The sequence below is a fragment of the Hemicordylus capensis genome, chromosome 2 (assembly GCF_027244095.1).
Source record: "Hemicordylus capensis ecotype Gifberg chromosome 2, rHemCap1.1.pri, whole genome shotgun sequence".
In the NCBI taxonomy this organism is placed as follows: Eukaryota; Metazoa; Chordata; class Lepidosauria; order Squamata; family Cordylidae; genus Hemicordylus; species Hemicordylus capensis.
This window is the reverse complement of record NC_069658.1, coordinates 396,545,805-396,558,240: the sequence shown is the minus strand read 5'-3', so window position 1 is coordinate 396,558,240 and position 12,436 is coordinate 396,545,805. Positions and strand designations below refer to the sequence as shown.

At 49.3% G+C, this 12,436-nt stretch overlaps 1 protein-coding gene across 5 annotated transcripts in view; it reads right to left on the bottom strand.

Annotated features, from left to right (window-relative positions):
- Window positions 1-745: 745 nt before the first annotated feature.
- The window catches only part of SPATA20 (spermatogenesis associated 20), a 59,855-nt gene continuing 48,164 nt past the window's right edge, over window positions 746-12,436 (bottom strand). For all 5 annotated transcript variants that reach the window (XM_053301219.1, XM_053301224.1, XM_053301223.1 and 2 more), the window contains one exon: window positions 746-1,049. In XM_053301219.1, coding sequence (XP_053157194.1) covers window positions 879-1,049 — 171 coding nt within the window. In that variant the 3' untranslated portion in view covers window positions 746-878. The remainder of the gene's footprint in view (window positions 1,050-12,436) is intronic.

Genomic DNA, 12,436 nt, shown 5'->3' with positions numbered 1-12,436 from the left:
TGCCTTATTCATGTCACAGCTGGATTACTGTAATACGCTCAATGTGGGGCTGCCCTTATAGAATATTCATAAACTGCAGCTAGTACAAAATATGGCAGCTAGGGTTTTATCCAAAGTTGCCTGCTGGAATCATATTACACCCATTCTGAAAGAACTGCACTGGCTACCAATTTGTTTCCGGTTCCAATTCAAGGTGATAGTTTTGACCTTCAAAGCTCTTAATGGTTTGGGTCCTGGATATCTGAAGGACTGCGTGCTCCCAAGGGTTTCTGCCCACTTGAAAAGATCATCTCTGCTCCACGTGCCGCTGGTGGTAGAGGCTTGACTGTCAAGCACAAGGGACAGGGCCTTCTCAGTTATTGCTCCCAGGCTTTGGAATGCTCTCCTAGCTGGCATCCACTCCTCAGCCTCCATCACAGTTTTTTAAAAAACAAGTTAAAACATAGCTCTTCACCCAGGCTTTTATAAGAATGCAGTTTTTACTGCTGCTGTTCTTTACGTTTTTTGTGTTACTGTTTTATATAGGTTTTAAAAATTTTAAATAGAGCTAGATTAATTGTATATTTAATATTTTTACATTTAATTTGTATTTTAATTGTGCATTGTTTTGATTATATTGTAAACCGCTCTGGGATTATTTTAATGAAAAGCGGTGTAGAAATGGAGCAAGAAAGAAAGAAAGAAACCAACTAAGCAGCAATGAGATGTGAGGAGAAACAAGCAAGTCGCAGCAGCCACAACCAGATTCTTCCCAAGGTGTCTTTATTGTGAGGTCCAAGCGGCTAGTGGTGTCTCGTTAAATGTTTAGCTCTTCCTCCTCATGTCCATTGAAATGCAAGGGTGGCCAGTGGAGATCGGGGGTGGGCGGGGGCAGCAACTCAGGGCAGCATCATGCGGCGCAGCTCCTGGCTGGAGGTGACAGGCAAAGAGCAGGCGTAGTTTTCACAGAGATAAGCGGTGGCTTTTCCGTCTTTCTTCTCCAGAGAAGAGAGGAAGGGGAGATGGTGGTACAGGAATCCTGTGCTGTCCCCATCAGCGAGAATCAGTACCTGAAATGGAGAGAGAAGAAGGAAGAGCAGATCATGGGTTAGGGTGATGGTCAGACCCAACTCGCTCCCTCCTTCCCTAAGCACTCTGGGTCTGACTGTAAGGTCCAATGAATTCTCGAGAAACCCACAAGCAGACCAGTTGCTGATCCCACCCCCACCCCACTCCTGTTACCTCCTCTGTTGCATGTGGCCCAGCTTGCTTACTTGGGCCATCTGGGTTGACCCTGAGGCACTTTTCTTGCGCCACTGGCACCTCTGAAATGGCACACCTTGGCGCCAACTGCTTTCTGCTTGTGGCACACTGTCTTCTTGGGTGACATCAATTAACCTATGGTGCTTCCACATTAGGGACCTTTAGCACTGCTGAGGCATTGCTTTTCTGCAGTCAGCTGGAAGCGTAACAAAAATCGAAGCTCCTCACAGCATTTCATCTAGCACTACATTGGTCAGGTTCTACCTGGGCTGAGGCTCTGCCTGTTGCTGCCCCTTGTGGCAGTCTGGAAGCCCTGGGCAAGCCCTGACCAGTGGGATCAACCACTGGCTGCCTTTACAACAGGGAGGGTATAAGTAACTTCCTGGCTGAAGCAAGCCTAGCCTCAATCTCACATTCTTCTTGGTCCTGGTGTGTTGTGTCTGTTCCCTCTGGCTTGACTACTTGGGCTTCTCTAACTTTGGCTCTGATCCTGACCTCCAGCTTACCATTTGACTCCTTGCTTCTGCTTTCTCTACCGGGCTTGATCCTGGACTTTGTTCTTGATCCCTGGCTTATAATTTTTCTGTCTGGCTTGATCTTTGACTCTGTCCCGACCTATGGCTTGCTGTGTAATATTGGTAAGCCCGCCTGGTTGCTGACCAGTGTTGCCTGTAACAGGGATTCCCAGATCAAGTTGACTACAACTCCCATAATTCCCAACTGCAGTGGCTTTGGCCACTGTGATTACGGGAGCTGTAGTCAACAAGATCTGGGAATCCTGTTAAAGGCAACACTTTTGCTGCCCCCTGGCTTTGACTCTGACTCTTGCCTTCTTTCCTGTGATCTCCTGCTGGACTCTCCTAGTCCTGACCTCTCACTCTGTGCCACTTCAAGGAAGCTGGCTCAGCCATGACAACATTATCCAACAATGCCCTTCCCCATGGCCAAGATCCTTCCATAATGTTGACTCCGAAGTTAAGTCCTGTTCAGCACAGGTCCCATGCAATGCGAATTAATAACTTCCTCCATGTGTCTTCACATTGCTTCCTGCTCAGCATAGTGTGATATTAGTGATGAACTAGAGTTGTGTGTAACAGGGTGTTGTGAGCCACTCTGAGCAGTATTGTACTGGAGGGGCAGGATATAAATATTTTAAATAAATAAATAATAAATGAACCAACCCTTAATTAATCAGTTCCTATTTCCTATGGCAGGGCAACAGCAACTTTAATTACTGGTTTCCTATCGTTTTTTCTTTTAAAACTGATAGCTAATTTCATAGCCCAATTTCACACACACACACACACACACACACACACACACACACACTCTCTCTCTCTCTCTCTCTCTCTCTCTCTCTCTCTCTCTCTCTCTCTCCCCTCCCCAGTGGGGAACAGGAACTGGAAAAACCATACTGGATAGGCTGGTGGTGTAGCTGCATTTTAAGGTGTGTGTGTGTGTGTGTGTGTGTGTGTGTGTGTGTGTGTATGTGTGTGTGTGTGTGTGTGTGTGTGTGTTTAAAGCCTCAAATCTGGTCTGAAGAAATTAGGGAACACTGGAATGTTCCCAGTGCCTGGATTACTCTACAAAAATTGAGTGAACAAAGGATAAGTTTGGAACGTTGGAGTATGGAAGACCCACCGCTGAGCAGGCATTTGGACTAGGTGACTTTCAGATCCTTTCCTGTCATACGATGCCGAAAGGACTTGAAAAGAAAGCTTGGAACAATCAGCACCACTTCTTTCTGTTCCTCCTTCACCTCAGGTGAACATGCTGTGTAAGCAGCAACGCAACCACCTATCAGCATGCTGGGCTGATGGAGGGGGGTGCTGAGCATTTTGTTTCTAGTACCAGGACATGCAATGTGTAGCCTCTCGGCACAAGGAGATGTGTAGAAGTGCCTTCCCTCTTGTGATCTGGGACTGTGTGTTGTGTTACACACCAGTTTGGGGAAGGGAATCTATGTTGCCCCCGCTCTCATTTGCCAGCCACCCTCTCCCCTTAATCCTCATCTGTGCCAAAACAAAGCTGAGCGCCACAAAATCATGTGGTTGTCACCCCCAGTTGCCCAGAAGACTCCCAGTATGCCACTCTAATTGAACGCAAATGTCATGAATCACTTTTACAGCACGCCAGCTTCCTGCATGTCGGATTCAGAGCTGGAAAAGCCTCTCTCTCAAGCTCCAGCCAGCACTGCTCCCCTGGTAACGGACTGTTGCAAGCCCAAGTGAGGGCTGGATGTCAAGCTGGCATCAGTCGTTACATAGCTGGTCCTTGGATCTGTTGTCTGGCCAGTGAGGAGGCGGACACCACCAAGTTCCACTCTCCTGTGCTATCACAGAGTCTCCCAAGGACTGAAAGAGGGAACTTTGACACTATGGAGAGGGATCAGAGGCGGGACAAGCCAAAGAGCCTGGGAGCCGAAATGGAATATAAAGAACCTCTCTTATCCCGTCAAAACACCCCCAATCCTGCTCATCCTGCCTTTTCTACAGAAGGCAAGAGTACAAATTCATGAAAGGCAATCTAATGTGGAGGCATTGAGGGGCATGGAGACTTAGGATAATGTCCTGGGTTGTTTATATATGCCTTTAAAGCATCCCGCATGGATGGCTGCCAGAGGGAAGAAATGGGGCTAAATTGCTTTGTGAGGTTAAAAACCAAGATGAGCCACGCTCATCTTAGCAATCTCTTACTGGTCTTGATGGGCACCAAGGGTCCACCAAGACCAGCCTATCCCAAGCAACTAGCATTCAGGGGTACGGGACCTCTGAAAATAGAGATTCCATTTAGCTACTGTGGCTGAGAGACCTATCTTTTAGTAGCAAAGGTTTCCTGCTTAGCTGATGTTCCAAATAGACTTTCTTGCTCCCAGTGCTCCTTCTTCTCCCCTTTGGTTTCTGGGCCAAAAGGGAGTCTTGACAAAACAGATATGCTCAAGATGACTGGTACCAAGAGGGGGGAAATCCCTATTCCCACTGGGGCCTTGGGTGTGCCTTTCTTTACTCTCTGTGCTGCAACCTCTTGTTCTCCCAGCATTTCAGGCCATGGCTGTGCCACTAATACAAATATGCAGGCTTAATCCATGCTGACATGCATCCAGCCTGAGGGGGGATATTCACTTAGCCCCATCATGCCCAAGCCACATCCAACGCACTGCAAACATAGCTGGATAAGGTGGAAACCTCTGAGATGTGGGCATATTTGTAGTATGATGGGGCTGTTCCATGCCCCACCATTACTGTTTAAACAGTGAAATGCTGCCATCATGCCATTCTTTCAGCAAGGGATAGGGCACAAGAGTTTGTATGCTGGCTTGCCTTGTGGGCCAAACTGGCCAGCTCCATTCTGGAAGCTCGCCTCCACCTGATGTCCATGTGATTTACTAGGCCTGGAGGCTTGGCACACAGGGCTTCTGCCCCGAATCTCCTTCAGAAGAGAGTGTGTGCGTTCACACACCAGCCAAACTTACCCACATGCTTGCCCATGCTCAGGTATTCTGCTCCTATACCGGCCTGCTCAACTCTTGCATTTTTCTCCACACTCTTCATTTCAAATTCCTCTGTGCTTCCTTTCCCTTCCTCTTCATCCTGTCCTCTTAATTATACCTGCACTGTAATTGAACTACAGCTGACTGCGTCTCTAAGTACCCTTTCCCTTGTGCAGATCTACAGTCCGCATGGCAGCTCTCCCTTCTGACAAGGGCTTCCTTTTCCAGACTTACCTGGCCCCTGGAAAATATCCCCCTTGTCCTTCTCTCTCCCCTCTGCTCTTTCATTCCACAAACAACTTAAATCGGAGCCTTTGGGGTGTTTTCTAGGCCAGATCAAAGCTGCCGAGGCTCCTGCTGCAGAGTCATCGGGTCACCCTGTTAGAAGTGCTCTAATCATGCCTGAGAAATGAACGACTGCAGCACTAATTAATTTTTACAATGCAGAAATTATTATTAGCTCCCCTGGGTCCTGGGCGTTAATGGAAAGTGCATTGGGATGCTGCTTGTCAGGAGTGAGGATCAACTACCTTTTGTTCAGGGTGTAAAACAGGACAGGCCATGCTGACATCAAAGAGGATGGAAGATAAACCAAGTACTTCTGTCATTACAGGACAAAGGACCTCCCCACTCCGCCACCCCCAGTTATAAAGGAAGAAGGAAATGAGCAGGAAAGGGCATCAGAATTGGTGAAAGCTTCACCTCCTAGGAAAACAAGAAAGACAGCTCTGCAGTCTCTCTCTCTCTCTCTCTCTCTGTGTGTGTGTGTGTGTGTCCCTAAGAGGGGGGACTGTCTCATATTCACTGATTCACGCACATGCAATGCAATAAAGAAAGAGAAGAGCACCTAAACCCTCTTATCACATTGAGAAAAAACGATTCCCCACATCAGCATCCTGGAGAACAAGTGACAGGCAATTTCTCTGAAGCCCTACCAAACTCATACCAAGAGTCTTTTGGCTGAGACATCCGCTCCCTGTTCCACCAGGACTACTAGTAGTCAGAGGAGTGAACGACAGACAGTTCTAGCTGGGGTGTTCACACCACATTCCACAATCCTCCTCCCACAACCCTCCACATCCCACAATCCTCCTGGCCCAGGAAGAGGGCCAATCTGGTGCTGCTGGTCAATATAAAGCCGCCAGAGTGACTGCCTTCCCTCAGGCTGGGCAACCAGTTGCTTAAGGATGCCTCTAAACTACCAGCTGCCAGCCTAACTTCAGTCTTCCACCTGCCTGTCTACCTCCTGTGCTGCAAGGTATCCACCCACTTGCAGACCTGAACACCTGACAATCTGTAGATATTGAGGTCGACCGAGCGGGCAGGATGGCCAGGCAGCGGGGAAGGCTGCAGAAATGTGCCTTCCCCACAGACGATGGCCGAGGACTGACTGGGCACACACATCACTCTCCCAGAGGGTCTGCCGCTGCCCCAAGGAGCGTGGAGGCACGGGGGCCAGGATGCGTTGTCCTGACCCCTGCGAATCCCACAGTGCACCATGAGAGTGTGCGGTGAATTGTGGGGATCCCCGGCTGAAAGCAGCTGGTGCTGACACATGGTCAAGGAAATGCGGCGAAGGGGGTGTTCGCTCCCTTGACCCTATTTAAGAGGCAGGCTCCCTAGGGAGGTTTGCCACCGAGGCGCCGCCAGTAGCCAAACCAGGGCTTCGCTGCCCTAGCCCGGTCTTGGCTGCTCGTGAAAACAGCCTCATCATTTCTTATCAGATAAATAATGACACTCTTTTCAAATGGTACTGCTCAAACACTGTGGCAGGTACACAGACCTCAGACCAGAGTAGTGCTTTCCCACAAAGAGTAAAAAAGGAACAGGAACACACAAATTCTATTCTGGAGAAGGAAAGGAAGGGCATCTTTATTTCACATCCAGAAACAGAGTGTTGGGGAAACCGCTCTGGCAAAACCACCACCACACACCGGCACAGATCTCACCCACAGAGGCAGCCTCAAGGACACTCACCTGACTAGACACCCTTCACGATACGGATGCACTTCCCTTGGGCTGAGAAGTCCCCCATGTTACAGGGATGGGGACAGGCCCAGAGCTCAGCTCTTGAGCATCTGCATTGCATGCAGAAGATCCCAGGCCCCATCCCTGGCGGCGTCTCCAGTTCCGGCTGGGAGCGACTCCTGCCTGGAACCTTAGAAATTCACTGCCAGTCAGTATAGGCGATACTGCGCTACATGGACCAATGGCCTGACTCAAAATGAGGCAGCTTCCTATGTTCCCAACACACTTCGTACATCTGTTCACAAGCAGAGTGTAATATTGTCTTACTCAAGTCAGCCATTAGATATGGGGCCTCAGTCCACATGTACAAAAAACCTTTACCCTATTCCAGCACACAGAGCAGCCACTCGGATCAAGATGTCTTCCATTTTACACTCGGTATCTAACCTACCCGCAGCCTAATGCAGCTTTTGAAGAAGGTGAAAAATCACAGCAATCACCACCTTGTCAATGACACACCCAAAAAAGGTTACCATCCACACATGCGTGCTCATATCCTACCCCCAACAAATATTCCGCTGCTAAGCCTTTAAGGCATTTAAGCCTCGCTCTTTCACCAACGCAGGTTCCAGAGTGGCTTGCATTCAAACATAAACTCAATACAGACACATCAGTAACATAATTAGGAGCACATCAACACAGCTGAAAACAATTTGAAGCAAATTTAAGAGAGAAGAGGCTTCCAGCAGTAAAGCAGCATTAGGGCCAGGGCTGCAGCCTTTCCCCAGTGGCCCTCCCTCTCGCTACCAGTCACTCTTAGCATTCCTACTCTTTCTTCCTCAGATCTGCTACCAAGCACTCAACTCCTGACAACTGCCAGTGTCATCTACTCCTTTGCTGCTTTGATCCCAGTTTTCAGGTTCACCCTCCTCCTGATGCAGCCGAAATTGAATCCACTTGGGTCCACCTAAGCGAGAGTCAAGGCAGAGTCTTCCTGTGGGCTACCCATTTTGCTCCTGCAACTTCCCTAATGCACTCAGACCATCTCCAGGACAGATCACAAGCCCCTTGTCAACACCTCCATTCTTCTTTCTCTGTCTGTCATTCTCTCTCGTTGGCTTTATCTTGAATTCCAGGAGTGATTAATTACCAATTCATGTCCAGCGTGAAATTCATTAATTCATTTTTTGCGTCTCCCTGAGGTCCTCTTGCTCAGGCAGGATAAAGGAAAGCCAGAGCATTAGCACTCAGTGGACAAAAGAGATAATGAAATCCTCCATAATTACCCTTAGGCCATTAGCAGGGCAAGGAATAAGAAACCAGAGAGCAAACTTCAGCCCAAGCCACCCACCTTCTACCATGATCCTCCTCTTTGATTCTGTGCCAGAAAGGGGTGTGACAACAGGCTGCCTTACAGTGAGGCTCCTCAAGTTGAGAGGGACAGAATCACATCTAGATCAGGGCTACACTGGATTTTCCCTAAGTTCACTATTCGGTTTTGAAGTAACACATTCAGTGCAGCTAAACAAATGGCCAGCCAACCTCTCATTTCATAGCATGTCCTCATTGTTTCAATGCAGTGCTGAACTCCCCACCCCGGCTCCTGCTTACTGACTTATTTATTTGATATACCACCCTTCCAAAAATGGCTCGGGGCGGTTGATGCCATCGCCCTTCTTTGCCCTGCCATCAACCTCAATTGGCCATACCAGCCCACTTAAATACACAAGGCAACTCTGGCACTGCTGATCAGCTGGCACGGCTGTGCATGTTGAAGGTAGCCCAGGAAGTGTAACTACTTAAAAACAGCATCCTCAGTTGTGCAGTGCTCCTTACATTAGAAACCATGTAAGCAGCACACCACAATTGTGGGCACGCTGTTTTAAGTAGTTGCGCAGCTGCACTTCTGGGCAACATGGCCAGGTCTGTCTGCCACATGCACAGTGGCACAAGCCGATCGGCAATGCGGGCATTGCAGTGCGCATCATGTGGGCCGCTGACATTTAACCCAGTTCGTTCTGATGACCCAGGTTGCAAACATCCGTAAGATCACTATGTCAGCTGTAGCAATGTAACACCATCAATTTGGGCCAAGCCAAGTAGCAGGGACAGCAAAGGAAGGCAATATTTTCACATGTAGGACACAAACCAGGGATCTGAACATCCAGACTCAGGCGTGTCAAAAGGTTAGACAGCCACAACAATGGCCAACACCTCTGGTGGTCCCAGTAAGGCCACATTCCACCTCAAGCACCTGTCTTCAAAGCCTGGCCACTGCTTCACGTCTGCAAGTTGGGACCAGGAGAGCACAATTTTGCAGCAGAGAGGCAGCAGGCACCCATCAGTTTCCCCCACAGCTCCCCTCCAACACTTTTCCTCCAGCAGGGGTTCCAGATCCACATTTTCATCCCAAACCCAGGTTAGGGGGAAAGTTACAGGGAGCAGGGAGTTGCAGAGGAAAACCATCAAGGATGGGGGAGGGCTAACCTTGAGATTGCAACATCACTGGTGCAAACTGTGCCCCCTCGAACCCAGTTTGTAGAGAAGAAGCCGCAGCTGGGCTTTGAGGCCACTGGGTTGAGGTGATGGAGCCTGTAGTTCCTCCCTGACATATTGAGGTCATGCACATTACCTCTGTTCTTGGAGTCGGGGAAGGATGTGGGGGGGAGGCAGGATCCCTCCTGCCTTCCCCCACACGAGCAACGCTGCCGCCCACTTGCCATGCCACGCTCCGAGACGAGTGCCGCTGCAACGAGCCGTGGGGCAGCAGGGAGACCGGAGGAAGGATGCCCGGCTGCCAGATATCCCACAATGCACTATGCCACAAGCACAGTGCATTGGGGGATTCCCCTGGGAGTCAGGCATTCTAGACACACAGGGCCCCGGACCTTAAAGGGCTCACACCCTTTAACCCAGGTAAAAGAACTCGGGCTACCGGGGGAAGCAGCACCAGGACTGTCCTCGATCCCAGCACTGCACATGAGAAGCCCTAACCAGTTAAGGCTGCCCTAACCTGGGTAGGGTTACTCATGTGCACAGCCTCAAATGTCTCAGGACAGAAAAGCAGCTATCCTTCCAACGCAGGCTGTCTGCAGAAATGCTGCCTTCTTTTTCCATCTCCAAACGGGTTTCTTTCTTTCCTTCTTTTCATTCCAAGCAAAACGTTGCTGGGCTGTTTTGTGAAGAATTAATTATTGGAATGAGCAAATTAATTATATTCACCCTGGCAGGTTTAGCCACCAGCAGCTTACCCCCATGGTGCAAACAAGGATGTCGAGTGATGCGTTGATGTCTTCTTTTAAAAAAGAAAAACAGCCCTATTTGCTCTTTGGCTTGTTTGCACAGCAAGCCTATTTCCAGGGGGAAGTGAGTCAGGGTTGCTTCATCACCTGCAGGAAGGAAACAGGAGTGGCAAAGCAGATGAAGACATCTCCTTTTGTGCACAGGCTGAGATTCAATTTAGCAGGATGGCTCTTTCCACGTTGGGTAGCCCACCGCGCGAACACACCATCCCTTCCTTTATGTGATTCCTTGCCCTGGGTTGCATTCAATTTGCCCAGAATTGCAGACTTGACATTGCAGGCTGCTGCTGTCTGGGCTTGACTGATTAACCACTTTCTACCTTTCCCGCAGAGGATAATTCCTAATGATACTGGGAAAGGGGAGCTAATGGGAAAGCAACTGAAGGATCCTAGCAAGTCTATTGCAGCTTCAGAACAATTGCTCTGTTAGTCCATTTGCCCACATTCATTCCCCTCAGGGGATGGAGCCGCTCTGGGAAGAGCAGAAGGTTCCAAGTTCCCTCCCTGGCAGCATCTCCAAGATAGGGCTGAGAGAGATTCCTGCCTGCAACCTCAGAGAAGCTGCTGCCAGTCTGTGAAAACAATACTGACCAATGGTCTGACTCAGTATATGGCAGCATCCTATGTTTCTATTCGTGACGTACCCCAGCATTGCACTTGCATTCCATCGTGCCCTCATCTTTTTCTTCTACTTACTTGCACTGTTCATGTGTGACTACATTAAAACTTAGACCAAGATGGCAATCAGGTGATGAATGAGTAATTAACACAACATCAAATGCCTTTAAAAATATAGTAACAGTTGGCCTGACGCCTGTCTGTTGCCATGCCCCTTGGCCACAGAGGATGGCAGGATGGCATCCACGCTAGATGGCATCAGCACTGAAGAGAGGTAGCAGATGGGGCAGCAGAGCTTCTGAAGTTCAAAAATATCCTGAGTCACCATTCGGAGCCAAACCTTTACCCAGTTTTGCTGGAACTAGTTTGCTCTTCCCCTGAAGGAATCCTGTGGCCTGGTTCTATTCTTTCCTTGTGCTATTACAGAGGCTGCCCCCAGTGCTGATATTCTCGACACGGGCTTCAAGTTATGACACAGAGTGAGAAATGAGGAGTTTGTCTTTGTACGTTTTCTTTGTTAGTAATCACTGAACGACCTCAGAGGAGCGCTGGGGGACAAGGAGCAGGAGAGGGCTGCCTGCAACTTGTTCTGCTTAGGAGCTTCCATGGGCATCTGAGGCAGAATGCTGGAATAGACAGACCATGGCCTGACCCAGCAAAGGCCATTTGGGCAGAATTATGAGGGTCACTTCAGACCACGTTGATCGGGCAAGAGGATAAAACAACTGACCACTCCATTTTGTAAACAGGCAGACATTTCTTATCTGAATCTGCCACTGGCATCTCTCAGATGCCAACATTCAAGAGCACAACTCACATGGATGGAGTTATAGAAATATATATCTATATCTTATAGAGTATCTTATTTATTATGTAAGATTACATTATATAATATTTCTAGATCATATTATATAGAAATACATAAGAAAAGGAACACCCCCATATGAATGCTGGCATGGTCTGGCGTTTTAGTGGAGGATGCAGGGTTCTCCCTGGGAATACTGGGGTCTCCTTGGAGGATGAACTTATGGACTCGGAGCCTGAGGAGAAGGCCACCCCTGAAGCAGAACCTTCCATGGAGATCATGGAGTCTGACAAGGGAAACCCCCCACCCCCCAATGGGGAGTCAGAACCCCACACAACAGACCCCATAGGAACCCAGGCAAACGATATCACAGGCGCCATTGCTTCTGAACCTCAGATGGTGGAGCCCCCACAGATAGCTTTCCCTGCTTGGCCCCAGGGGGGACAGGAAATCACAGGCCTCAGAACCTCCTTCTTTGTCCCCAGAGAAAGACATCGACACTGAGCTCGGCTGGAGGTAAAAGGAGTGCACGACACAACACAACACCATAGGAGTGCACAACTTGCAACTTGACATCTGCCTCCTCATGAGGAGGGGTCTGCTCTAGAGGAGGAAGTAGACTTGGGGCCGGGTACTACAGATGGAACCCTGAGCAGTCAGAGAAAGGGCAGGGGTCCACTGGCTGCCATTTAAGCCTCGTCTTTCCTCAGAGCAAGTGCTGGTTCAACAGGTCTCCAAGTTATATCCTCCCAGTTCAATCTCAGACTTAGTCCCCGCTGCTCTGATGCCTTGTTCCAGCAACGTCCACACCTGACCCCTCTGACCACTGGGGAACAGCCTCAGCAGCAAGAGTTGCTGTACAGGAAGCAGGACAGAAGGCAGGGTGGCATTGCCCCCATTCCAACCTTGGACTTCTGCTCTGCCCCTTATCCTGCTGCAAAAGCAGGATCATACTCTCTCCTTCATCCCTTGAAGGGATGGCCCTGCATCCCAAGGGCAAGCCAGGTAGCA